The 24,811-nt window shown below is 40.3% G+C and overlaps 1 protein-coding gene across 3 annotated transcripts in view; it reads left to right on the top strand.

Annotated features, from left to right (window-relative positions):
- The first annotated feature begins 754 nt into the window (after nucleotides 1-754).
- The window catches only part of TRPM2 (transient receptor potential cation channel subfamily M member 2), a 55,160-nt gene continuing 31,103 nt past the window's right edge, over nucleotides 755-24,811 (top strand). For 2 of the 3 annotated variants that reach the window (XM_061634417.1, XM_061634416.1), the window contains exons 1-12: nucleotides 755-1,003; nucleotides 1,236-1,321; nucleotides 4,299-4,467; nucleotides 6,139-6,319; nucleotides 7,082-7,245; nucleotides 9,158-9,338; nucleotides 14,738-14,799; nucleotides 15,901-16,101; nucleotides 16,209-16,311; nucleotides 17,118-17,239; nucleotides 19,570-19,920; nucleotides 22,229-22,366. In XM_061634417.1, coding sequence (XP_061490401.1) covers nucleotides 803-1,003; nucleotides 1,236-1,321; nucleotides 4,299-4,467; nucleotides 6,139-6,319; nucleotides 7,082-7,245; nucleotides 9,158-9,338; nucleotides 14,738-14,799; nucleotides 15,901-16,101; nucleotides 16,209-16,311; nucleotides 17,118-17,239; nucleotides 19,570-19,920; nucleotides 22,229-22,366 — 1,959 coding nt within the window. In that variant the 5' untranslated portion in view covers nucleotides 755-802. The remainder of the gene's footprint in view (nucleotides 1,004-1,235; nucleotides 1,322-4,298; nucleotides 4,468-6,138; nucleotides 6,320-7,081; nucleotides 7,246-9,157; nucleotides 9,339-14,737; nucleotides 14,800-15,900; nucleotides 16,102-16,208; nucleotides 16,312-17,117; nucleotides 17,240-19,569; nucleotides 19,921-22,228; nucleotides 22,367-24,811) is intronic. The other variant, XM_061634418.1, reaches the window with a different exon arrangement.

Raw genomic sequence — 24,811 nt, 5'->3', positions numbered from 1 at the left:
GCAGGTGTATAAAATTATGCACGGTTTGGGGGAAATGGACAGGTCTGTGTTTCTCATACAGAAGTTGTTTGGGGCCATCCAATGAAGATGAATGTTGGAAGATTCAGGACACACAAAACAAAGTTCTTTCACACAGCACAAAGTTAATCTATGGAATTTGCTCCCAATTGATGTAGTGATGATGGACAATAATTTGGATGGTTTTAAAACAGAATTAGACAAATTAACGGAGGATAAAGCTTCAGTGGCTACTAGCCATGATGACTATATTCTGCCTCTGAATACCAGTTGCTGGGAATCGCAGGTGGGGAGAGTGCTGTTGGCCCCAGGTTCTGCTTGCTGATTTCCCACAGATCTGGTGGTCACTATGAGAACGGAATACTGGATTAGATGGCTTCTGGCCTGATCGAACAAGGCTTTTCTCATGTTCCTAAATCTTTTTTCCCCATATTTGTTTAATCAACAAGATAACTTTTGTTGCTGTAGCTCTAAGTGCTTTTTCAAAATGTCAGTGCCCAAAACATATTTGTGTACTTTGAATACCTGTAGTTTTCTGTGTTGTAGTACTTTCTGAACATAGGAGAATCTAGCAAATTCCTCAGATTGTTTGGGTTGAAAGATGAGATCTCAGTGGAAGTGATTCAACCAGCAAATCCATTTTGGTGTCTTCCCGTATTTCCAAAATACAGGTAGTGTACTCCAGTTGTATATCATGATCTTGGAGATGATGGTTTCCAGGGCTTCTCTTCTAATTGTGTTTGAAGTTTGAACAGCTTCTGTGAGAGACCTCAGAAACATAGCCATGGCTGGGCCAGGCAGGCGTATCGGAAAACTCCCCATGGAGCTGAATAAGGTCTGCCCTGATGAAGGAGACAGCTATCCTGTGTATCCTACAAGCTGTTATGATCTTGACATGGTCCCAAATCTCAGACGAAATAATAGCAAGTTCAGTAAAAACAAGAGGAGAGCTCACTTCCCTTCCGGAAGTGGCTCCAATGAAAAGGTAAGTGCAAGAAAAAGGAATCAGACATTGGTTCTTTGTGGTGAAGGAGTGAACTGACATGAAATAAAAAGCATGAGTGCAGAATGAAGAAAACAATCCCATCATAAATAGATAGCTTAGATACAATTTGAACTATGACCCTAAAAAAATCACCATGAAAAAATTAAAAAAAATTGCACATTTTATTTCTTTCTGTTAGTGATCTTTGGCTGTTCTGTTCCCATTCTCTCAGGAAAATCTGAGCTCATGGATTCCTGAAAACATTCGGAAAAAAGAATGTATTTATTTTATTGAAAGTTCCCAGACGTCAGATTCTGGGTAAGGGAATCACTTTGATATTGTCTTCCTTTAATTTCTTTTCACTTCTCACTGCATACACTACAGGCTTCTGCTTCAACCATTACTCCTGCCACTGGCCAGGAAGGGCCTCAGCTTCTTATTGCATTTTATTTTTTATTAAGATAATATCTCAGATTTGCTTTGTATAGAAGATAATTATTCAACATTTGTTTTGTTGTCATTTTCTTGGTTCATAAGATATCATATTTGTTACTGTTTATAGAAAAGTAATTTTAAAAATTATGTGCCTTCAAATAGATTTCGACTTATGGTGACCCTATGAATCAGTGACCTCCAATAGCATCTGTTCAGTTCTTGTAAGTTCACGTCTGTGGCTTCCTTTATGGAATCAATCCATCTCTTGTTTGGCCTTCCACTTTTTCTATTCTCTTCTGTTTTTCCCAATATTATTGTCTTTTCTAGTGAATCATGTCTTCTCATTATGTGTCCAAAGTATGATAATCTCAGTTTCATCACTTTAGCTTCTAGTGATAGTTCTGGTTTAATTTGTTCTAACACCGAATTAATTGTCTTTCTCACGGTCCATGGTATGCGCAAAGCTCTCCTCCAACACCACATTTCAACTGAGTTGATTTTTCTCTTACCCACGCTTTTCACTGTCCAGCTTTCACATCCATACATAGAGATCAGGAATACCATGGTCTGAATGATCCTGATTTTAGTGTTCAGTGATACATCTTTGCATTTGAGGACCTTTTCTAGTTCTCTTATAGCTGCCCTCCCCAGTCCTAGCCGCCTTCTGATTTCTTGACTATTGTCTCCATTTTGTTTAATGACTGTGCTGAGGTATTGATAATCCTTGACAAGTTCAGTGTCCTCATTGTCAACTGTAAAGTTATGTAAATCTTCTGTTGTCATTACTTTAGTCTTCTTGACATTCAGCTGTAGTCCTGCTTTTGTGCTTTCCTCTTGAACTTTCATCAGTATTCATTTCAAATCATTACTGGTTTCTGCTACTAGTATGGTATTGTCTGCATATCTTAAATTATTTCTTCTTAATTTCTCATTTCCTGTATAAAATATTTTGTAGTTGCCTGATGAAAGTGTCCCATTCCCGTCCATTTTAATTTACCCACCCCAAGTATTGTAATGTTGATACGTTCCATTTCTTCCTTGACAATTTCTAACTTTCCCTGGTTCATGCTTCTCACATTCCATGTTCCTATTGTGTACGTTGTACAACTCTGGACTTTCCTTTTGCATCTGTGTGCATCAGCCTCTGGGGTTCCTTTCAGCTTTGACCCAGCTGCGTCATTTGTCACAGTGCTACTCGTGCTTGACCGTTATTCTTCCCCAGTATCTCGATGAGTGCCTTCTGACCTGGGGGTCTCATCTTCCACCACTATCTCGTGTTGCAGTTTGGATACTCTGTTCATAGGGTTTTCATGGTAAGAGGTATTCAGAGGTGGTTTACCATTGCCTTCCTCTGAGTCTGGATACATCTTAGTCTGGTGTCTCAGCTTTGACCATTCCGCCTTGGGTGCCCCTGCTAGGAGTCTAGCCTCTTGGTCCAGACTTCTAACGGCATTGCTGTCAGCTTCTTCGACACTCTCAAACCCCTCACCACATTAAGCTGTGCATCCTAGAGGAGGATTTTAAAAGTTAGTTTAAAATAAAGTCCCAAACTTTACAATTCAAACTCAGTACAAGTTCTATATTAGGTAAATTGTGTTTGGTTAAGCTGAAAGCCCCTGTATACATGACACTTAAGTGCATTTGAACTTTGCTCACACTTCATGTTTGTCTTGTTATGAATGCAGTTATTGTGGTAGAAAATTCAGAAGTAAAATCAGATGCATTCCAGCCCATGCAAGTTTTTACTTTTGTCCTAGGACCCAATTTAAAACAAAAACAATTTAGGCTGCAAACCTAAATATATTTACATGGGAATAAGTTCCATTGAACTCAGTGGGATGTATTTCTGAGTAGGTATGGACAGAATTGTGCTGTTAAGCTTTATATGCAAACATTTTCTTGCTTTGTATTTAGAGAATGGGGCTTTCCTGTTAACATTTGTGGACCTATTCATATTTCCTGGTTGGGGGAGGTGATTGTGGCAAAAATCACTTGAAAATTCTATTACTAATACCCCACAGCTCGCCAGCTGATCAAGTGTATCTGCCACTTCAATTCAACTATAAACATGTGCTAGCAGACACTCAAAATAGTGATGTTTGTGATAGCTTGTCAAGAGATCAATGGTGTACATAATGACAGGTGGCCTGAAATCCAGCATGAACAATATTTTTAAGCAGCTATCATCATACTCTCAGTAGTCATCAGCTTGCATGCATGTTTATATAGAACAGATGCATCTGATGAAAACTTGTGTCTCAGTCCATATGTGAGTTTTTAAGGTGCCATAGGAAGAATCCTAAGTTCTGGAAAAGAAAATATACTGTAACTTATGAACTATGGAATTGTGAGACCAGGAGCCCAAGAAACCCACTGTCATCTTAGAAGGATTGGAGGGCATACCAGTCAGGGAGTTAAACAAAAAGTTTATTGTTATCTATCTCCAACAAGAATAAAACAGCAACAAGAAACTTATGACTTCATGCAGGTCCCAGATTCAACTGTCCAGAGTACCTAGTGACTAATGTATATAATGACACTATTAACAGGCCACAATCTAATTTCTTAACTTACTATTGCTTATGAGAAACAAAGAATGTTGGGTAGTACTGAGGGACTGTGACAAAATCCACTCTTTGGCACAATGATTAAAGACACAGAAGCTCTGTGCTATAAGAAATTTGACATCCCCAGCAAAGCCAGTTAATAAGCTTTTCATGATGGATACAGTGCAATGTCATTTATTTTGGTGCAGAATATGCAATCCAGTTTGTCTATCATTTTTTTGTGGATAACAGCATGCTATTCTTATAGGGTTACCAAGAGGTTCCTGAGATTTTGTGGTGGTGCTCTCTTTCAGGAAAGTGGTATGTGAGTGTGGCTATGTGAGGGAGCAGCATTTAGAGGAAGCCATAAAACCTGCCATGTTCCAGGGGAAAGAATGGAATCCCAGAAGACATGTCCAGGAAGTGCCAACAGATGCTTTCGGAGATCTCAGCTTCATAGGCTTGGGACAGAAAGTAGGGAAGGTGAGTTAGCACATGACTCTCTACCATGCAAGGGACTGGAGTCCACTCATTCAACATGAGTAGTCAGCATTCACAGCACTAGAAAGTTGCTTAGGCCACAAGGATTTCTTGTAAGATTCAAAAGCTGAGAGCATTGTTTGAATAGCTTATAAGGGCAAAAGGCTCTTTGAGACTTGCTTCATGGCATCAAAAGGTACCATACTCATACTGTGGAATTCTAACTTACTAGGTATCCTTTAAATATTACCCTAGTTCCAAGGGAGCCCCTGTTCCATGGGTACATACAGTACTACTGTGTTGCGGTAACAGTTAAAGGCTCACAACGATGTGGGCAGGACCAGTTGCATGTGTCTCACTACAAAATTGTACTCTGACCAGGATTGAAGGTAACTCCCCATTCAGTTGAAATGCTTATGCATTGAATCAACACATTTGAGCAGCAAACAAGGCCCTGCAGACTAGCCTCATCCCCAATGTAATTCTTGATGGCTTGCTCCAGCGCTTCTTGTCTGCATGATAGCTTGAATGCCCGCAGTGAGGAAGCTTTCACACATACAGCTGTACATGCAAATGGTTCCTCACTGAAGACATTTGCACTGAATGCATAAACCTCAGACTGAGTTAAGCTGGGAGATACTAGTTGGTACAGCCCCACTCGTAGATTCATCATGTGAGCATGTCAACTGAACAGTGTTTTTCTGATAAGGAGAGCAACTGTCTGAAGTGGTTGCTCCCCACATAATGCAGAATTTTGTTAAATTATTTAGTTGGTGTGTTTGCTGCCCTGGGCTCCTTTGGGAGGAAGGCCAGTATATAAATTCTATTTATTGTTATTGTTATTTCCAGGGTTCTGCTTCATGTGGGGAGCTTCCATCAATACAGGAGGCTATCTGCTTCAGACAGTCACCCTCAACACACAGAGGAGGGACAAAGCTAGCACAATTGTCCCTGCAGCCCACCCTTACATGCTGTTTTTTCCAGTTCTCAGAATGCCTGAATAGGGCTTTCATGGCATAGAGAAGGGGAAGTGTTATTAGGCAGGCACCCTCAACATACTGCTCAAACCTTTTTTGTTGTTTCAGTAAGTCTTTCCAGATAGATGGGGTAGTAGTCAATGCCAGTCCTACTCAGAGTAGATCTATTGAAGTTAATGGATGTGACTAACATAAGTTCATTCATTTTAATGGGTCTACTCTGAATAGTACTCTTAGTTGAATACAACCCATAATCTAGTTATGTATACTTGTTTTTAATATTTTATGATTTTATCGGTGTATTGTTGGCAGTTGTTTTATGTGCACCACTTAGAGGTTTTTTTTGTGAAGTAGTTTATTTTTAAAAAAATAGATGAATAAATAATAACATAAGTAGAAGGGTAGAAAATAGTTGTCTCTGAGACAAGAGGAGCCCTGTGTAGACTGAAATGGATTTCTGCAAGGAAGTCACAGAAGATTCTCCTGCCATTGCTTCTGTTACTCCCTATTGCACTCACACATAAAGCTTTGGGAATATGTCACTGATTCATAAGATTCCTTGGGCAGTTGAATAAACTAGGAAGTATTGGAGAGCCTGGCACTGTTATGACCCTGGGCATCTTTACATAGTTGCTAGAATCAGGGAACAGATACTTCATATCATATGCCCTTTCTGTGTTTTATTCTCCTGTTGTAGTATGTGCGTGTCTCCTCTAACACTCCACCGAGAGTCATCTACCAGCTGATGACACAGCACTGGGGCCTTGATATACCCAACCTCTTAATATCTGTGACAGGAGGTGCTAAGAATTTCAACATGAAGTTGAGACTGAAGAGCATATTCCGGAGGGGGCTTGTCAAAGTGGCACAGACAACAGGTAAGGCAGCATGAGAAAGGGAACGTTCGTGTATTGTTTCTCTTATTTATTTCTCTAAGGCTATGGACATACTTGCAGTTTTACTGGTTTCAGCCACTTCTGCTTTGTGAATCCGAGTACGCACAATATCATTCAAACTCTGCCTCTGTTTACTCCAATTCTGGGATTTTTGCGATCGGATGGATTTCAAGTCAGCTTCACACCGACTTCAAAACGTTTTGATCGATCAACCCAGTGATCAAGGGTAGAGACACACTTACTGTTGTGCCAGTTCCAGTGTGTCTCCACTTCTCTTTTCTGAAACGGGGACACATGACACTAGTCAAACTCCACCCTTTTTTACTCTAAAACTCTGGTCAGATCAGCTTGAATGTATGTGTTTTTTTAATTCAGCTTCAGGCAGATTTTGCAACTGATTGGTAGATCAACCTATTTGCCTTCCAGGTGGGGCTAATGAAAATGCTTTGCTGCAGGCTCAGGCACAGTCAGTGATTGGCCCAACACTTTGCTGTGGGCAGTCCTGAAAGGTCTAAAGTCAGCAGTGGAGAAGGGAGGTATGGCTAGCAGATGGCAGAATCGCTTTAAAATGCACAGAGTCAATATGATAAAAAATGAATCAAATAGTAAAGATGTGTATAGCCGGGTGCCGGGCGCAGAGTCATTTCAAACAGCACCCAGACAAAACGGTCTAGCTACTAATCTGAAACGAAGCTGGAGAAATGAAGCAGCTGGCTTTTTCTAGTTATGTTCTTTGTTCCTCAGGTGCCTGGATCATCTCGGGTGGTTCTCATGCTGGTGTGATGAAACAAGTTGGAGAAGCAGTACGGGAATTCAGCATGAGTAGCTGCTACAAAGGCGAGGTTATCACCATTGGCATTGCAACATGGGGGACTATACACAACCGCAACAGCCTCATTTGCCCTATGGTGAGCCATATTCAGACCATGTCATTAGAAGAACAGAGTGCTCACATTGCAATCTTATACATATCTACTCAATAGTAAGTCCCTTTGAGTTCAATGGGCCTTTTTCCAGGAATCTGAGTATAGAATTGCAGCCTAAATTTCCCTGAGCTAGATTTATGGAAACATGTGGTGTTGGAGAGCTTTGTGGATACCATGAACCTTGAAAAAGACAAATAATTGGGTATTAGAACAAATTAAACCAGAACTGTCACTGGAAGCTAAAATGATGAAACTGAGGTTATCATACTTTGGACACATCATGAGAAGACATGATTCACTAGAAAAGACAATAATGCTGGGAAAAACAGAAGGGAGTAGAAAAAGAGGTAGGCCAAATGAGATGGATTGATTCCATAAAGGAAGCCACAGACCTGAACGTACAAGATCTGAACAGGGTGGTTCACGACAGATGCTCTTGGAGGTTGCTGATTCATAGGGTCGCCATAAGTCATAATTGACTTGAAGGCTCATAGCACACACACAAGATTATGATGATGATAATAATAATTATTATTAACAATAGCTGTGATTGAGATGCCACAATAAGTGTACACTAGACCAGTATTCCTGTTAGATTGCATTTCATTTTTGCTGTTCTGTCTTAGAACAAATATGAATGCGTTCCACATGCAAATGTGCCTACTGTTCCTAAATTTAGCAGATTCAGATGTTGGAGGGATTTGCTTCTTAATAAATACTGAATGTGTGCAGCTATATTCATATACTCCCCCCCTCCACAATATACTTAATCCAGTTTGCATTTAAACTTCTGCTAAAAGAAATTAGCAGATAAAACTAACGTAAGTGTACAGTCTCGCATGTACCCTGTAAAAAAAAGAAGTATATTTTTCTTGGTAAGATTCTGATGATGGATGAAGCAGCATGGGCAATTGCAACAAAAATATAAACCTAGGCCATTCATATTCTACTTTAACAAAGAAGTACAAATGTGTAAGGCATATGGAGAAAAACAACAATGGAATGCAAACAGGGAGAGATCCTGAGCTGCTGTACGTATTGTTCTCCCTCTTCACGTGAATATCTGTTGCAGATCCAGTGAAAATTGCCACTCTGGATATACGCTACTATGTGTTCTGTAGCTCAATTAATAAGTTGCCACCCTGGGCTCCTGCTGGGAAGAAGGGTGAGATATAAATCAAATAATAAATAAATAAATGATAACTGGATCCTTAAGTACATAAGAAGAGCCTGCTGGATCAGGCCAATGGTCCATCTGTTGCAGCATCCTGTTCTCACTATGGTGAACCACATGCCCATGAGAAGCCTGCAAGCAAGACCTGAGGGCAAGAGTACTCTCCCCTCCTACCGTTTCCAGTAATTGGTGTTCAGAAGCATATCGCCTCCTTGTGAATGTGGATGGTATGATGATCCTTGCTCTTGATGGTGTGCATCCAGAAGACACACTAGAGCAGCGCTAAGACAAAGGTTTTATTGTTAATCAATATAACGCCCAAATGTATGGCACTGGGGTTCTCTGCATTGCCTTTTCCATGTTAAGTCTTCTCATTTATTCTCAGTAGAAATGAAAGAGAGTGGATTTGTTACCACAAGGAGCAAGAATGTACCATTCCTTGTAGAGTGGGAAGATTTGTGCTCTTACATCCTGCAGATCCCATTGCTGCCTCATCAAATTCTGAGAAAAGTGAACACTGTTTCTAGTATTTGCTTTAGCACTAGCAAAATACCTCAATATGCAGAACATGCCACCTTTCCAAAAGGTCAGGCAATTTCTTTGCAGAAAGATTTTAATACAACATGATACATACAAAGCCATACACAAGCAAGGGTTAGAGCCCTGATAAGCCTTTGGTCAGTTTGTGACTACTTCCTCCCCCCCCCCGGATGTTTACAGGGTAGCTTCCCAGCGGAATATGTGCTGGATGAGGAAACCCAAGGGAATCTCTCTTGCCTGGACAGTAATCACTCACACTTCATTCTAGTGGATGATGGGACACATGGGAAATACGGTGTGGAGATCCTCTTGAGGACCAAACTTGAGAAGTTCATTTCGGAGCAAACCAAGGTGAAAGGAGGTAATGGCAATCTATTATAAGGGTATATCATTGCTGATAAAAGCCTTAACTCTTCCACCTTGCAAGGCCTGTTTAGCTTCCAAGACTAGGCAAATTTGAGTTCATTTATGTTAGCCAGGTTGCAGGCCAAGAAAGGGGAACCCATAGTCCTCCAGATTCTGTTGAACTCCAACTCCTGTCATCATGGCCAATGGTTAGGGTTGATGGCAGTCCATCAACATCCAGAAGACCAAAGGTTCCCCATACCTTCTGTAGGCTTATCCATAGTCCCATTAGGATTTGCTGGTGAAGTGGAGACCATGATTAATATCAGGGCTTGTTAAGGTGAGGTTCCAGAAGACTTGAATAATGGGATTGATGCTCTTATAGTATGGCATAATTGGGACACTATTGCTCTTGGAGATAGAAGGGAGGACCAGTGGTTTCTTCAGATTTCGACAGTGCTTCCTGTGGCATGAAGTTTCTTCCATTGGGACTGCAATCTTGAGGAGACTAGTTTTAGTATTTCTGATGTCAAATTATTAGCAAGGGCTACATGTTTTGCATTCAAAAGGCTCTGTGTTTAATCCCTAACATCTCCAGGCAAGGCTGGGGAAAACGCTTGCCTGAAGAAACGCTGGAAGGAGGCTGCTGGTCAGTGTACAATCCTGAGCTAGATTCTCTGACCTGGACTAAGGCAGCTCCTATGTTCCCATTTGTGACAACATAATGGATACTCCTATGACATGGTGGAATGCCAACAAGTAAAAAGAGAGGCATAGAATGATGGGAAAGAGCAAGCAGAAAAAAGTCAGTTGGTGACAGTTGGAGGGTGGATCCTGAAGAGAAGAAGTTGTAGAGACCTGGGGAAGATGAGGAGGAAAAAAATGAACAGACATCAGAAATGAGAGGAAACTGAATTTGAAAAGAATTATAAAGGACTGGCATTAAAAATGATTTATTGATATATATCAATATTAAAGGATTCTCAGGTCTCAAAAATCAATGGGAAAATGACCTTGGTGAAGAACTTGGGCAAAAACCTGCGAGAATGTATACTTCTCAGGTCCATCTGAGCCAATATTCATGAAAATTTCATGAAACTTCTCCACAGATGGTTTTATATCTAGGTCCAATTAGCTAAGAGGACAAGGCAAGATGCAACTTTGTGCTAGAGAAGCTCAGGCATAAGGGTGGATACTGGCACTTGCAGTAGAGCTGTCCTCAAGTGGAATGCTTTTGGGAGCATGTTGTTGAAGCCTTTTAAGTTGAGACCTATCCCAGTCTGCATCTATGTTAGAATTGCTTGTTAATATGTTTTTTTAATAATATGTTTTAACCCTTTTTAAAAAAGATGTTTTTAAAGCTTTTTAAAAAATGTTTTTAACGTTGTTTTGTTTTAATGTATTTTAAGGTCTGTTTTTATGATGTTTTAAAGTGTTTTTGGCATTTCTGTTTGCCACCCTGGACTTCTGCTGGGAGGAAGGGCGGGATATAAATCAAATAATAAATAAATCTTACTATAAACCATGTAATTGTAATTGTAATTCAATCAGGCAACTACAAAATATTTTATGCAGGAAATAAGAAATTAAGAAACAGGGTTGCTTTAATAGTGAGAAGTGATGTAGCAAAAGCAATTAGCTACAACGCAAGGTCTGAGCGAGTGATATCAATGAGATTAAACGGGAAACCTATTAACATAACCATCATCCAAGTCTACGCTCCAACATCAAACGCAGAATAAGAAGAATTGGAGAGATTTTACGCAGAAGTACAAGAAGAAATTGATCACACACCAAAACAAGATATGATGGTAATCATGGAGGACTGGAATGCAAAAGTAGGGAACAGAGAAGAACTAGGAATTGTGGGGAAATGGGGCATAGGTGACAGAAATGAAGCAGGAGAAAGACTTACTGAATTCTGTGAAGCCAATGATTTGTTTCTTGCCAACACAGTTTTTGAGCAACCAAAAAGATGACTGTACATGTGGACATCACCAGATGGTCAATATAGGAATCAAATTGATTATATAATTGGTAGCAGAAGATGGAGAAGTTCCATACTTTCTGCAAAAACAAGACCAGGAGCAGACTCCGGTACAGATCATGAAGTGGTCATATCGAAAATCAGAGTAAAGGTAAAGAAGAACAACAAAGCAATCATAATGCCAAAATACCATTTAAACAACATCCCAGAATCATATAAAGATCAAATGAGGAACAGGTTTGAGGCTTTAAACTTAGTTAACAGAGAACCAGAAGAACTATGGACTGAAGTCAGAGACATTATCAGGGAAGAATGCAAAAAGACAATACCTCTTGTTAAAATGAGAAAAAGACCTTAATGGATGACTGACAAAACTCTTAAAATGTTAAAGAGAGAAGGAAAGCAAAAGCAAAAGGAGATAAAAACACGGTCAGAACCCTAAATGCAACTATACAATGACTAGTACATAGGGCCAAAGAAAACTATTACAATAGTTATTGTATAGAAATAGAAGAGGACAACAAAAAGGGTAGAACAAGAGCCCTGTTCCAAAAGATTAGAGAAATGAAAGGGAAATTTAAACCAAGAGGAGGAATGTTGAATAATCAACAGGGAAACACACTGACTGACCGAGATGAAATAAAAGGAAAATGGAAGCAATACACTGAAGAACTCCGCAAAAGAGATGCAAGGATGACAGATTCATTCATGGAGGAGCCATATGAAGAAGAACCAGAAATTTTAGAATGTGAGGTGAAAGCTGCTCTTAAAATTCTTGGAAGAAACAAATCACCAGGAACAGATGGCATACCAATAGAGTTGCTACAAGCTACTGCGACTGAATCTGACCAAATGTTGACAAAAATTTGTCAAGAAATATGGAAAACTAAACAATGGCCCACAGACTGGAAGCTTTCAATATATATCCCACTTCCAAAGAAAGGAGATCCCACAGAATGCAGTAATTACTGAACTATTGCCTTAATATCCCATGCAAGTAAAGTAACGTTCAAGATTCTACAACAAAGGTTCTTACCATATATGGAGCGAGAAATGCCAGACGTCCAAGCTGGATTTAGAAAGGGAAGAGGCACCAGAGATTATATTGCAAACATACGTTGGATAATGGAACGGACCAAGGAATTTCAGAAGAAAATCACCCTCTGCTTTATAGATTACAGCAAAGCCTTTGTGTAGATCATGAAAAACTATGGAATGCTTTAAAAGAAATGGGGATGCCACACCATCTGATTGTCCTGATGAACAACCTATACTCTGGACAAGAGGCTACTGTAAGGACAGAATATGGAGAAACCGATTGGTTCCCCATCGGAAAGGATGTGAGAGAGGTTTGTATTTTATCACCCTATTTGTTTAATTTGTACGCAGAACATATCATACGGAAAGCGAGATTGGACCAAGATGAAGGAGGTGTGAAAATTGGAGGGAGAAACATCAATAAGATATGCAGACGATACCATACTTTTAGCAGAAACCAGTAATGATTTGAAACACATACTGATGAAAGTTAAAGAGGAAAGCACAAAAGCAGGACTACAGGTGAACGTCAAGAATACTAAAGTAATGACAACAGAAGATTTGTGTAACTTTACAGTTGACAGTGAGGACATTGAACTTCTCAAGGATTATCAATACCTCGGCACAGTCATTAACCAAAATGGAGACAATAGTCAAGAAATCAGAAGAAGCCTAGGACTGGGTAGGGCAGCTGTGAGAGAACTAGAAAAGGTCCTCAAATATAAAGATGTATCACTGAACACAAAGTCAGGATCATTCAGACCATGGTATTCCCGATCTCTATGTATGGATGTGAAAGTTGGACAGTGAAAAAGGCGGATAAGAGAAAAATCAACTCATTTGAAATGTGGTGCTGGAGGAGAGCTCTGCGCATACCATGGACTGCAAAAAAGACAAATAATTGGCTGTTAGAACAAATTAAACCAGACCTGTCACTAGAAGCTAAAATGATGAAACTGAGATGATCATACTTTGGACACATCATGAGAAGACATGATTCACTTAAAAAGACAATAATGGTGGGAAAAGCAACAGGGAGTAGAAAAGGAGGAAGACCAAACAAGAGATGGATTGATTCCATAAAGGAAACCACAGACCTGAACTTGCAAGATCTGAACAGGGTGGTTCATGACAGATGCTCTTGGAGGTTGCTGATTCATAGGGTCGCCATAAGTCGTAATCGACTTGACGGCACATAACAACAACAACAAAATTGCAAAAAATCAGAAATTATGTTTGTAATCTATTTTTGTGAGTACAAATTCAAATATTGTTTTTAAAGAATTGGTACAGTTTATGCTTGTGACTAACCATTATGCAGAAATGGAAAGGTGCTAATGGTCTTAACTTGGAGGGATAGTGCACAAAGCGGTGGTTTGTGGCAGCCATGGAGCAACTGACTCTCATCTCCATGTATTCAGGAATACTGTACAAACTCTGGGAAACAAGTGCCACAACAATAGTTGATATGTAACAAAGCTGAAATATATGTAACTGGGTATTACTGATCTTATTGTTATGCGGTTTTTCTTGTTAGAAGTATTATTCATAATAGTAGTAGTAGTAGTAAAATAAGAGGAAGAATGAAGATGAGCAACAAAACTGAAATAAGCTTTTTATGGCAGGGGCAAAAAACTACAAAAATAGTTTTTTTGAAGTTCTATGCTGTGTTGTGTTGCAAGCTGAGCAGGCCCTAGCCAGCTGGGGAGGGCTAGCCTCAGAGGGAGGCAATGGTAAACCCCTTCTGAATACCGCTTACCATGAAAACCCTATTCGTAGGGTAGCCATAAGTTGGGATCGACTTGAAGGCAGTCCATTTCCATTTCATGCTGTTGCTCTAGTCTGTTATTCATTCATTCATTGCATTTATTGCATTTATATACCGCCTCATAGCCAAAGCTCTCTGGGTGGTTTACAGCAATTAAGAACATTAAAAACAAGTATACAAATTTAAACCATAACAAATTAAAACCTATAAAAACTGATAGGCAAGTTAGATTAAGTTAACTTAAATTTATAAAAAAAGTTTTAAACATTTATATATTTTTATATTGGATGTTATCATCTCATTGTGTACGTCCCTTAAAAAATATTTTAAACAGACAAATAATTGACACCATTGCGAGTAACCAGCAGTGGCTTAAGGCTAACTTATTTGTGTGTTCTTGTTTTGTTCTTAATTACAAATGTTAATTAAGTTGTTAATGTCAATTAAGTGGTTGTTGTTAATTGCTTTTAACATTATTTAAGATAAATATTGTTCATTTTCATTGGACTCAGGTAACTGCCAGTCTGCCTCTCTGGTGTGATGGGCACCAGCAGGAAGAAAAGAATGATTGCCTTCGTATATGAATGCATTTGGGACTGACTGAGCTTTTGTTTCCTCATAGGAGTTGCCATTAAAATACCAATTGTTTGTGTAGTACTGGAGGGTGGCCCTGGAACTCTTGACGTAAGTTCTCTATAGCAGGGTTACCAAACAATAGTATGTGGACCAACAGTGGTCCATGAGCTTCATTCAGGTGGTCCATGGCCTATTAAATATTCATGATGATTTTTAATGTTATTTTATTGCTTCTTTTATTTCTTATATCGTATTTTATTATATTACCATTTGAATGCTATGGAATGCAAACTGTAATACAAGAAAATACAATGCAAAGAGATTCTGCATGACAGAAGATATAAGAGAGTAAACTGTTGAAAGCTGGCCTACATATTGCAAGCTGATCTGCAGAATAAGGTGGAATTCTGGACTATATCTCTTAAAACAACAGATGGGGGAATCATGTTAATAATGTTACATATAAAAATTCCCAATAATAAACCTTTTTCTCTGACATGCTCTATAGATTACTACAGCATACAGGGAGTATTTTACATGGGGAAGCATTCAGAAATATGATCTCCCACTAGCTGTCTGAACAGCTGGCATAGTACAGTGCGGAGGAAAGCCTGGCTGGGAGTCCAGAGTCTGTGAGTTCAAATCCCTGCTTGTGTCTTCTGGGTGTCAAGGGCCAGCTAAAGATCACCCCCACTGTGAGTGGCTCAGGGGTTACATGCCTTGCCACCTGTGCAGCCGTGGGCAAGCTGCATAGTCCCAAGGAGCCCAGTTGCCCCCCAGCTGGCAGTTGCGGACAAGGAAGGGGCTGACTTGTGCAGCTGTGGCAAGCTGAACAGACCCTAGCCAGCAGACTGGCTAGCCTCAGAGGGAGACAATGGTAAACCCCCTCTGAATACCACTTACCATGAAATCCCTATTCATAGGGTCGCCATAAGTCGGGATCGACTTGAAGGCAGTCCATTTCCATTTTCTAGCTGTCTGAAGTGGTACAGTACAGAATTCTAACACCTCATTCTATCAACTTTTTCTGTGGAATGTATAGTTTGATTCTGAACTTAGTGGCAATATCATAATGATTTGATTTAATTTAACAAAATTTATATACTGCTAGATTGTGAGAAACCTCTCAGCTGTTTACAGAAAATGTAGTGATGTTTGTGAGACGGCATGTGCTCAACTGCCATCATACTCCTGTATTCTGCTCTACAGACCATCTACAATGCTATCACCAATGGCACCCCCTGTGTGGTTGTGGAAGGCTCAGGGAGGGTGGCTGATGTCATTGCTCAAGTGGCTAATCTGCCGAGCCCCCAAATAACCATCTCCCTCGTTCAGCAAAAACTGAGCATATTCTTCAAAGACAGCTATGAGCAGTTTACTGAGAGTAAGATTGTGGAATGGACCAAAAAGGTAAGGCAAATGGTCTCTGTGAAACTTTTACTGGTTTCTACTGGTGAAATTGCACTCATGGGCTAGGAATCATCCCTACAGTCTTATCTTTTCGTTGACACTTGCAGATCCAGGATATTGTGCGCAACAGGCAGCTCTTGACCATCTTCAGGGAAGGAAAAGATGATCAGCAGGATGTTGATGTGGCCATTCTACAAGCAATGCTCAAAGGTGAGATGTGCAGTAAGCATTGCAGACCACCTTCAGGCATCAATAAGTGAACCTGCATCACTGGATTCCTTTTGGGACATCTCCTGTGCCAGAATGTGGTACTGCTTTGGAATGCAGCAGAAGGCAATATTGTAGAACGTTGTGTGTGAAATAGTTTTAACTTCACTTACCTTTCAGGATGTTTCCATAGAAGTGGAGGCACAGCAGGACACCTGATCACTATACACAGTGGGCAGAATACTGCCTGATATCATACCCTGAAACTATGACATTGTATACAGAAGTAGGATATTGAAGAAATCCTAACGGGTACAAAGTGATTTAACGCAAAAACATTTTATTTGATTTGTTGAGTTTGATAGTTAACTTTACAGCTCGTACAGGGTAACAGCAATTTGAAAACAACTCAAATACTCATTTAAAATACGCTATGCAAATCATATAATAAAAACACATTAAAATGATTCCACATCTGTGTTACCGCAGGCATTAAATGTCAGCTTAAACAAGAAAGACTCAGCCTCTCTGGAAAACACTCAGATTGACAAAGTTCTAGGCAGTAATGTTGGATATAATACATGAGGGTTTATGTTTACTAAGCACAGAATATTTACAGAAGCATAGTTTTGCCCTAAAAGGCTAAGCTAGGGAACCTTTATGTATATGAGAGCTAAGTACCTTGCCATGTTTCTCTTCATAATATTTCCCCCTCAAGTGTGGGCTGCCTATAAAAAAGAGAGAGCCAATAAAGGTTAGCCCATTGCAATCTATTTCCAGTCATGCTTTTGTTTATTCCTCTATTTCAGCCTCCCAGTACAGGGATCACTTTGGCCATGAGAACTGGGACCACCAGCTGAAACTTGCAGTGGCATGGAACCGGGTGGATATTGCCCGGAGTGAGATTTTCACTGATGATCATGAGTGGAAGGTTGGAAAGCTTTTTGTGACACATTGGCAATGAGCATGTCTGCTTTCTGCCTGCATAATAAGAGCAGGGAGTAGATGACCAGCCTTGACTTGACTGCAAGCATGTCTCTTGGGAAGGCATGGAGGTGTCTTTGAGGATGAAACATTATAAGAGCTGCCTCGCCTTCTGCCACTCTGTGTGTTTTTGCCGTCTCTTCCTCATAACAAGTACTGCAATTCATTGCATGACACCAAGTCATTGTGAAGTGTGTCTTCCCATTTCACATAATTGGCAGGCAGGGATAGAAAGACACAGAGCATGATGTTGTGTTGTGCTATAGTACACATTATAGGGGATAAAGGGTAAACAAATAGAATGGCAACTGCTCTGGGTCTTTTATAGCATCTGGTTAAAGTGTAGTCCACAGCACTGGATATGGTTGTAGATTGGAGTGCTTTGTGTTTTGAAAGCATTTAGAAAAGCTATGGTGAATTCTTGGCCCTCCAGATGTTACTGAACTCCAGCTCCCATCAGCCCCAACCACCATGGCCAATGTTCAGGGATGATGGGAGTTGTAATCCAATAGCTTCTGGAGGGCACCACATTGGCAACCCCTGGTCTAGTTGTTATTAGTGAATGGATTTTAATCACCTTTTTAGATATATCTCAAGGCAATTTACCAACATGCCATAAAAACAGTTAAAATAGTTTTTAAATAGTTTTAAAAACAGTACAAAACCCACCTAATATATGTTTAAAAACAATTCAGAATTTAACACTTTAGGTAGAGACCTTTTCATCTAGATGGAAAAGCTTGTTGAAACAAAAAAATCTTCAATTGTTTCCAGAAAATTCGCATAGTGGGTGCCTATTGTGTCTAATCTACTCAGTTGTATCATGAGCTGCCCAGGGAACATTTTGTTATTGGGCAGCTTAAAAATGTAGTAAATACATAATAAATCAGTGCACCAGTATGCATGGGCTGATGTAAATCACTGTTTGTTTGCTAGGATTCATAATGCACAATTACACTCTTTGCAAGTGCCACTTTTGATTGGCTGTGCAGGAAACACTTCTTCTGATCAGTTTGCACTCGGAGACAACAGTAGGGTGAGATGGAATTCTCTCCTGGTCTTCAAGTAACACTTCATTAAGCAGTAAATACTTTTACATTTTTTACAAAAAGGTAACCTGAGTTGTTTAACCCTATTGTTGCAGCACTGGTAGTGTGGTTGGGTATCTGCACTATTGCTGTGGCATCCTAAAGAGTTGAAGAATCTTCTCACACTGTAATACCTGTGTGTGTCATACATATTTTGTGTCAGTGACAACATGACAACCTGCAGTTACTTTTTGGAATGAGAGGAAGTGGTAATGATGGGGGGGGGGTTGGGTTGCTGGCTGGCCCTACAGCAGGGCTGGATTATCCATTAGGCTTAGTAGGATGAAGCCTAGGGGCCCGGAGCTCTTGGGGGCCCGCGATCCGCGGAAGCAGGACAGGAGCTGCAGATCACGGGACAAGAGCTTCCAAACCGCCCGCCATCCCCCCACTTCACTCATCTTTTTCTCTGCTGTTTTTTGCAGTTTGCCATCAATCAAGATGGCGGCTGAGGTTTCCCTAAGGGGCTGAAGCCTCTGCCGCCATCTTGGTTGATGGCACACATGCGTGCTACACGCGCGCATTGCTGCCATCAACCAAGAAGGCAGCAGAGGCTTCAGCCCCTTAGGGAATCCTCGGCTGCCATCTTGATTGATGGCAAACCTGTGCACGCAGTGCGCACAGCCACAAAAAAAGCAGAAAGGTAGGTGAAGCGGGGTGGGATGGGATGGGACGGGACGGCGGGCAGCTCAGAATCAGCCTAGGGGCCCTCCTCAGCTTGATCCGGCCCTGCCCTGCAGACATTGTTCACCTACACTTGTCCTGCTGCCCTTTAGGGTAGCATAATGCAGAAAGACTGTTATGATTGGCTTCTCATGCGTGCATCACTTCATGCTAGAGAAGAAACGCCTATGCCCATCAGCATCACTGAGACCTGCTTGCTTGGATTTGCTTGCTGCTTTCCATACATTGCTGAGGTGTAAATGTGGGCTAAATGGGAGATAGAACACTTGAACGCATGCTGGCCTATTTCTTCCTCTTGGCTTCTTTCTGCCTGCTTCCTCTGAACTACTCTACAGCTATCAGCTGCTTCCTTTACCAGAGGCTGCTCCAACTCCTGCATGCTTCCTCCTTCCTACCTTGAGTTTCTTTTCCTTGCTCTCTCTCCCTGCCCTCATGTCACGGGGAGACAACCTGGATTTGACTGCCCTCTGTTGATGTGCCTCCTTCTGATTGTTTTCCTGGCCAACAGCCCTCTGATCTGCACCCAGTGATGGCAGCTGCCCTCATAGCCAACAAGCCAGATTTTGTAAAGCTGTTTCTTGAGCAAGGTGTGCACCTGAAGGAGTTTGTTACCTGGGACACCCTGATCTACCTCTATGAAAACATGACAACCTCCAGCGTCTTCCACACGAAGCTACAGAAGGTGTTCCTAGAAGAGAGGGAGATCTCAGCTTTCTCCAAAGCACCAAGGATCCAAATGCACCATGTGTCCCAGGTGCTGAGGGAATTGCTGGGAGATTTCACACAGCAGCTGTATCCCAAGCCAAAGAACACTGAGCAACACCGTCTCTCCATCGCTGTGCCTCACATCAAGCTCAACGTACCGTATTCCTGCATGTTACTTGTACCTTAAGCCTTTCATGGCACCTGTTTTTTAGTACAGTGTGTTCAGGGCAATCCACCTACCCCCTCTCCACATCTAATAGTGGTCCCTACACCAATCCCAAGAAAAAATTACACTTCAATTCAGCTCTTATCCTTGTTAAGATAGTCATATGGACAAGCTTTAATGTTACATTGTTTCCTGCAGCCAGTTTGCCATAGCAGCAAAGACTGAATGAAGAATTTATATTAGAGATTTCTTTTCCTGGCATCCAGGACATTCACACTATGATTCTATTTCCAATGTTCAGGTTGCGAGTCCCATTGCTACATAGCCAAAACAGCATCACCCAATCACTAGAGGGAGGTATCAGCGGGTTTGCAGAAACCTCCTGGTTTGCAGAAATAAAAAATAAAATAAACCCTAAGCAGGGCCCCCTCAAACAACCCAGTGCCACAGAATGTTGGCCGAGGTGGGTAGAGGAGAGAGAGAAATGTGTGGAATGGAGTGGCAAGAATTTGGTACTCCACATGGAAACATTTTATTGCAGGTCCCACTTACTATGCTTTGTACCCTTCCTCTGCTTATTGGTGTATATCTTTTATCTCTCCTTCCTTTTTCTACAACTGTTGATCGATGTATCATAGCTCCTTTCCTTTTAGGGTAGAAACACACTCACTGTTCTTCTGGTTCCAGTACTTCTCTACCTCTCTCTTCTGAAAACCAGGGCATACAATGTTACTCAAACCCCACCCCTTTTTACTGCAGAACCTGGTGCGAGTAGCTTGAGTGCATTTTTTAAAAAAATCTGCTTCAAAGAGATTTTGCAACTGAAAGGCAGATCAGCCTGTTCCCCCTCTGGGTGTGGCTTATGGAAACACTTTGATCTGGCGACTGGTGTGTTTACAGCTCTAGATTTTGTTCCAAGACTTAGGACTTATTCACATGAGAGCATTACTTCACACTAAAGACACTGATTTTACCTCCATTTCTATTTGCACTGTCCACAGTAAGGGCTCAATGCCACCTGCAAACATTGTGTTTTCTATTCACACTGAGGAGAAAGATCAATCACGCAGTTTCCTAATGACCACGCCCTCTAATTTAACATTTCCACTCCCACTGGTTACCTGGCAACTGAGCATGCTCAGTTTGTTCTACCTGCTAGTTTAATTTAAAAACAACTCAGAAGTGTGATTATTTGTATTTTCACTGGTGTGATACAGCTGAAAAACAAATCTTTGTTTGAGCAGTGTTATGCTCTTGCACACAAGTTAGGGGGAAAATAAAATAATGGCACCGTTTGTGGCAACAAAAGTGCCAGCAGAAGGGAGAGAGCAGCCGGAAACTGCTCTTCAGCCCACAGGAAATGAAATGAAAGAAGGGAGGAGGAGGGAGTGGGCTTGGAGAGGGGAACGATTGACACACCCTCCTAAAAGCATTGGAGCACAGCATCTGCAAGGACTAGAATGGAGTGAAGATTGTTTTCCTTCCCTTTTGTATTATCAGAGGATTAGGTTAGTACTGATTTACAGGAGGAAAACTGTGTGATAGCTTCTGTTTGCCAGTAATATCATGTGAACCATGTGAATTAAAAGGGGATGTGAGTAGCACCAATTGCATACTAAACCACTGTGTGGATGAGCCCTTAAACCAAGCAAAGGCAAATATCCCTAAATCCCTGTGCTGTGTTATATCTTTTAAGTAGAAACCTTATCCCAGTTTGTGTTTGTTTTGACATTGCTTTTTAACATGTTTTTAAATATTTTTTAAAAAAAGATTTTTAAAAAATGTTTTAGTTTTAAAATGTTTTAAAGATGTTTTGTTTTTGAGATGTTTTTAGTGTTTTGTCTTTTGTTTGCCACCCTGGGCAACTCCTGGGATAAAGGGTGGGATAGAAGATAGATAGATCTTCCTGGCCTTCAGGAGATAGCCCTAGAATTGGTTAGGCAAGCTAAGGGGGAAAAAGCCTCCACCATGGTTGGACATCCCGTTCCTCTTTCCTATCTCTGGTGGCAAAAACTGAATGGTCATTCTCTGGCAAGACAAATGATCCCTCTCCTACACACCCCATCTCAGCATTTAAGGTTGTATGAAGGAGGTATCATTGCCCCATAATATGCATACTCATCCCTTTTGTTGGGTTTTTGTAGTGCTTCAAAAATCTGTTTGACCAGAGGTGACAGTGAGACAGAAAAAATAAAAGTATACGTTATGGGCAACAGCATTTCTTTCATTCATACCATCACTTAGCAATTGTCATCTGCTTCCAGACTTTATCATCATACTGTTTTCTCTTCTGAAGGTACAAGGGGTGAGTCTTCGATCCCTCTACAAGCGTTCTGCTGGCCGAGTCACATTCACCATGGATCCCGTGAGAGACTTGCTCATTTGGGCAATTGTCCAAAACCGCAAGGAACTGGCTGACATCATCTGGACTCAGGTAAAGTTTTCTTTTGTTCAGCCAGCTGCAGATGGGACTGTACTCCGCTCATTTGGCCTCTTAGCAGAATCTGGCTTGAGAAATACAGCTTTGTAAATGTCCCGAGCCCTACTTTTTGCTTTTTAAAAAATATTGTTTTAAATTGCAGTTTTTAAAGTACAATTGTAATTTAACCCCTATACAGATAAAATAACATATACCACTACTACTTAACAAAAACAACACAAGGAAGGGAGGGGAAAGAAAGCAGGTATTGTGTCAGGCACAGAAATGGAAGAAACAGTATATACTAAACTGACAACTATTTTAACATTATTTTTTTTATTCAAATTTTCAAAAACAAAACAAAACAAAAATAAAAAGAACAAATTAATAACTAATACAATAAAAACTATTGACTTCCGATTTATCGTAGATCAGCTGTAGGTCTATAATATATAACAAACCTGTCTCTTAATAGATTATAAAATCACCTTCCTCCAGTGGTTATCTTAATTAGTATCAAATCTCATTAACATATCATTTTATTCTTTCCACAAAAAGTCAAAGAGAAGTTTCCAATCCTTGAGATATATATCCATCAATTTTTCTCCAAATAGACATGTCAATTGATCCCTCTCTTCAAGTCTACTAAGTCCAATAATTTTAATAGCTCTTCTTCCATTATCAGTGTTGATTCCATCTTCCATCTTCCATCTTTGCACACCCAATAATCTTGCTGTCATAGTCATATAATAAGAGTCTGATAGGAATTTCCTTCATCATAAATATTTCCTTGCCATCAATTCTGAATGTATTACTGAAATATTGTTGTAAAGTTATATCTCTGTTCCTCTTTTTTACAGAATGCACTAGCACATCTCTTGAGAGTTTTTCCATTGTCACATTCTCTATTTCAAGTTCCATCAAATCCTTCCAATCCAGGAATTTTTTTGAACCGTTGATATCTTTATCTCTAATCTCTTCACCAATTCCTTCAGGGACAGCGCTGAGTTCCAAACAGTAATATTTGTCTCTTGGATCCATCACAGCCATAAAATCCAAATCTTTTTCCAAGTCCATATTTGATAAATCTATTCCAATCTCCAGGGCTTGAACCTTCCCTTTAATTTTTCTTTCATCTTCCTTTATTTGTCCAGTTGTATCTTTGGTCTCATCTACCTCCTTTCTCATAGAATCCTGAATTTCTTTCAGCTCCTGTCTCATTTTACCAAATTCAATTTCCATTTCTTGTCTGTTCTGTTCCAGTTCTTGTTTCGTTAGCTTAATCTCATTCATTATTTTCTGAAACATATCTAGAGAGAGAACCCCTTCCAGGGTCTCAGCCACCTTCTTGATTGACATTCTTAAAACCAAAAGAACAAAATCTCTTCAATTTCCAATATAGCCACTATTCCCAAGCAAAGAACAGTTTATTTCTTTTTCCAGTCACAAAGGAGTTAATCTTCCAAGCCTGTTGACATCACCCTCTAGACAGCACAAACTGCCTTATTTCTTATGTGTCCAAAAGTGCAAAACAAATTTAGTTCACAGCATCCAAATAATTAATGGCATAAAGAATAAGCAGATTCGTCAAAAAAAAAAGTAGACCAGAAAAAATAGTCCCAGACATATAATACTCAAATATCATATAAATCAATTTTTCTCTTCAGATTAGATGCCCCTCATCCGTTTGTAACTTTATAATGCTCTATTCCATGCCAGCTTTTTGCAATAAAAACAAAGATATGCTATTTCGATTTTCTTCCTCCTTAACTCCGTGTATAAAAGAGAAAGTTATAACTCACCCATGGTTTCTTTGTTGCTGAGTCTTTAACAAATCTCTTTTGCTGTAACGATAACAAAGTGATAAGAATAGACAGAAGAATGCTTGCCTGTTAAAATCCATTTTTCTTTGAAGAAAAAAAAAAAGTCTCGCTTAGTCAGTTTGAGCTTGTTTGTAATCCCTGGCTCCGTCCGACGCTGCTGGCTACCTTCTTTCATAGGCGATCCTAATGAATTCCAGTCCCCAACAAACACAACGAAGCTTCTGTGGATGATCTCTAGGTTTCTCCCTTGCCTGGGAGAAATTTTTTTCCAGTCAAAAAAAACTTCTGACTGGTTTTAAAACTGAAAAAGCTTCCTCTGAGACGGGAGCTCGTCTCAAAGGCAGGCACAGGCGGAGCGATCCTTCTGGGAAGTCTAAACTGACAACTATTGAGCATAAGTCTCAAGAAAAGCTAGTCAAATGTTTTCATACTTGTCTTCTTTACAGTCCTGAGCCCCACTTGCAAAGACTTCAAAATCTTCGCTACCTCTGCTAGCAGCAGTCCCCTAGTGTGGGGCATGGTTCTCTTGATACTCCTTTAACACAAAGGAGGCTTGGTCCTAGTTCCTACCAAGGTGATAAACCTGTATCTAGACTGTACCAATTGAATCTGCAGCTGGGGGCTTGCATTACCCTCC

The sequence above is a fragment of the Rhineura floridana genome, chromosome 7, assembly GCF_030035675.1.
Source record: "Rhineura floridana isolate rRhiFlo1 chromosome 7, rRhiFlo1.hap2, whole genome shotgun sequence".
Lineage (NCBI taxonomy): Eukaryota > Metazoa > Chordata > Lepidosauria > Squamata > Rhineuridae > Rhineura > Rhineura floridana.
Note: the sequence above shows the minus strand (reverse complement) of the source record. Positions and strands in the feature narration are given on the sequence as shown.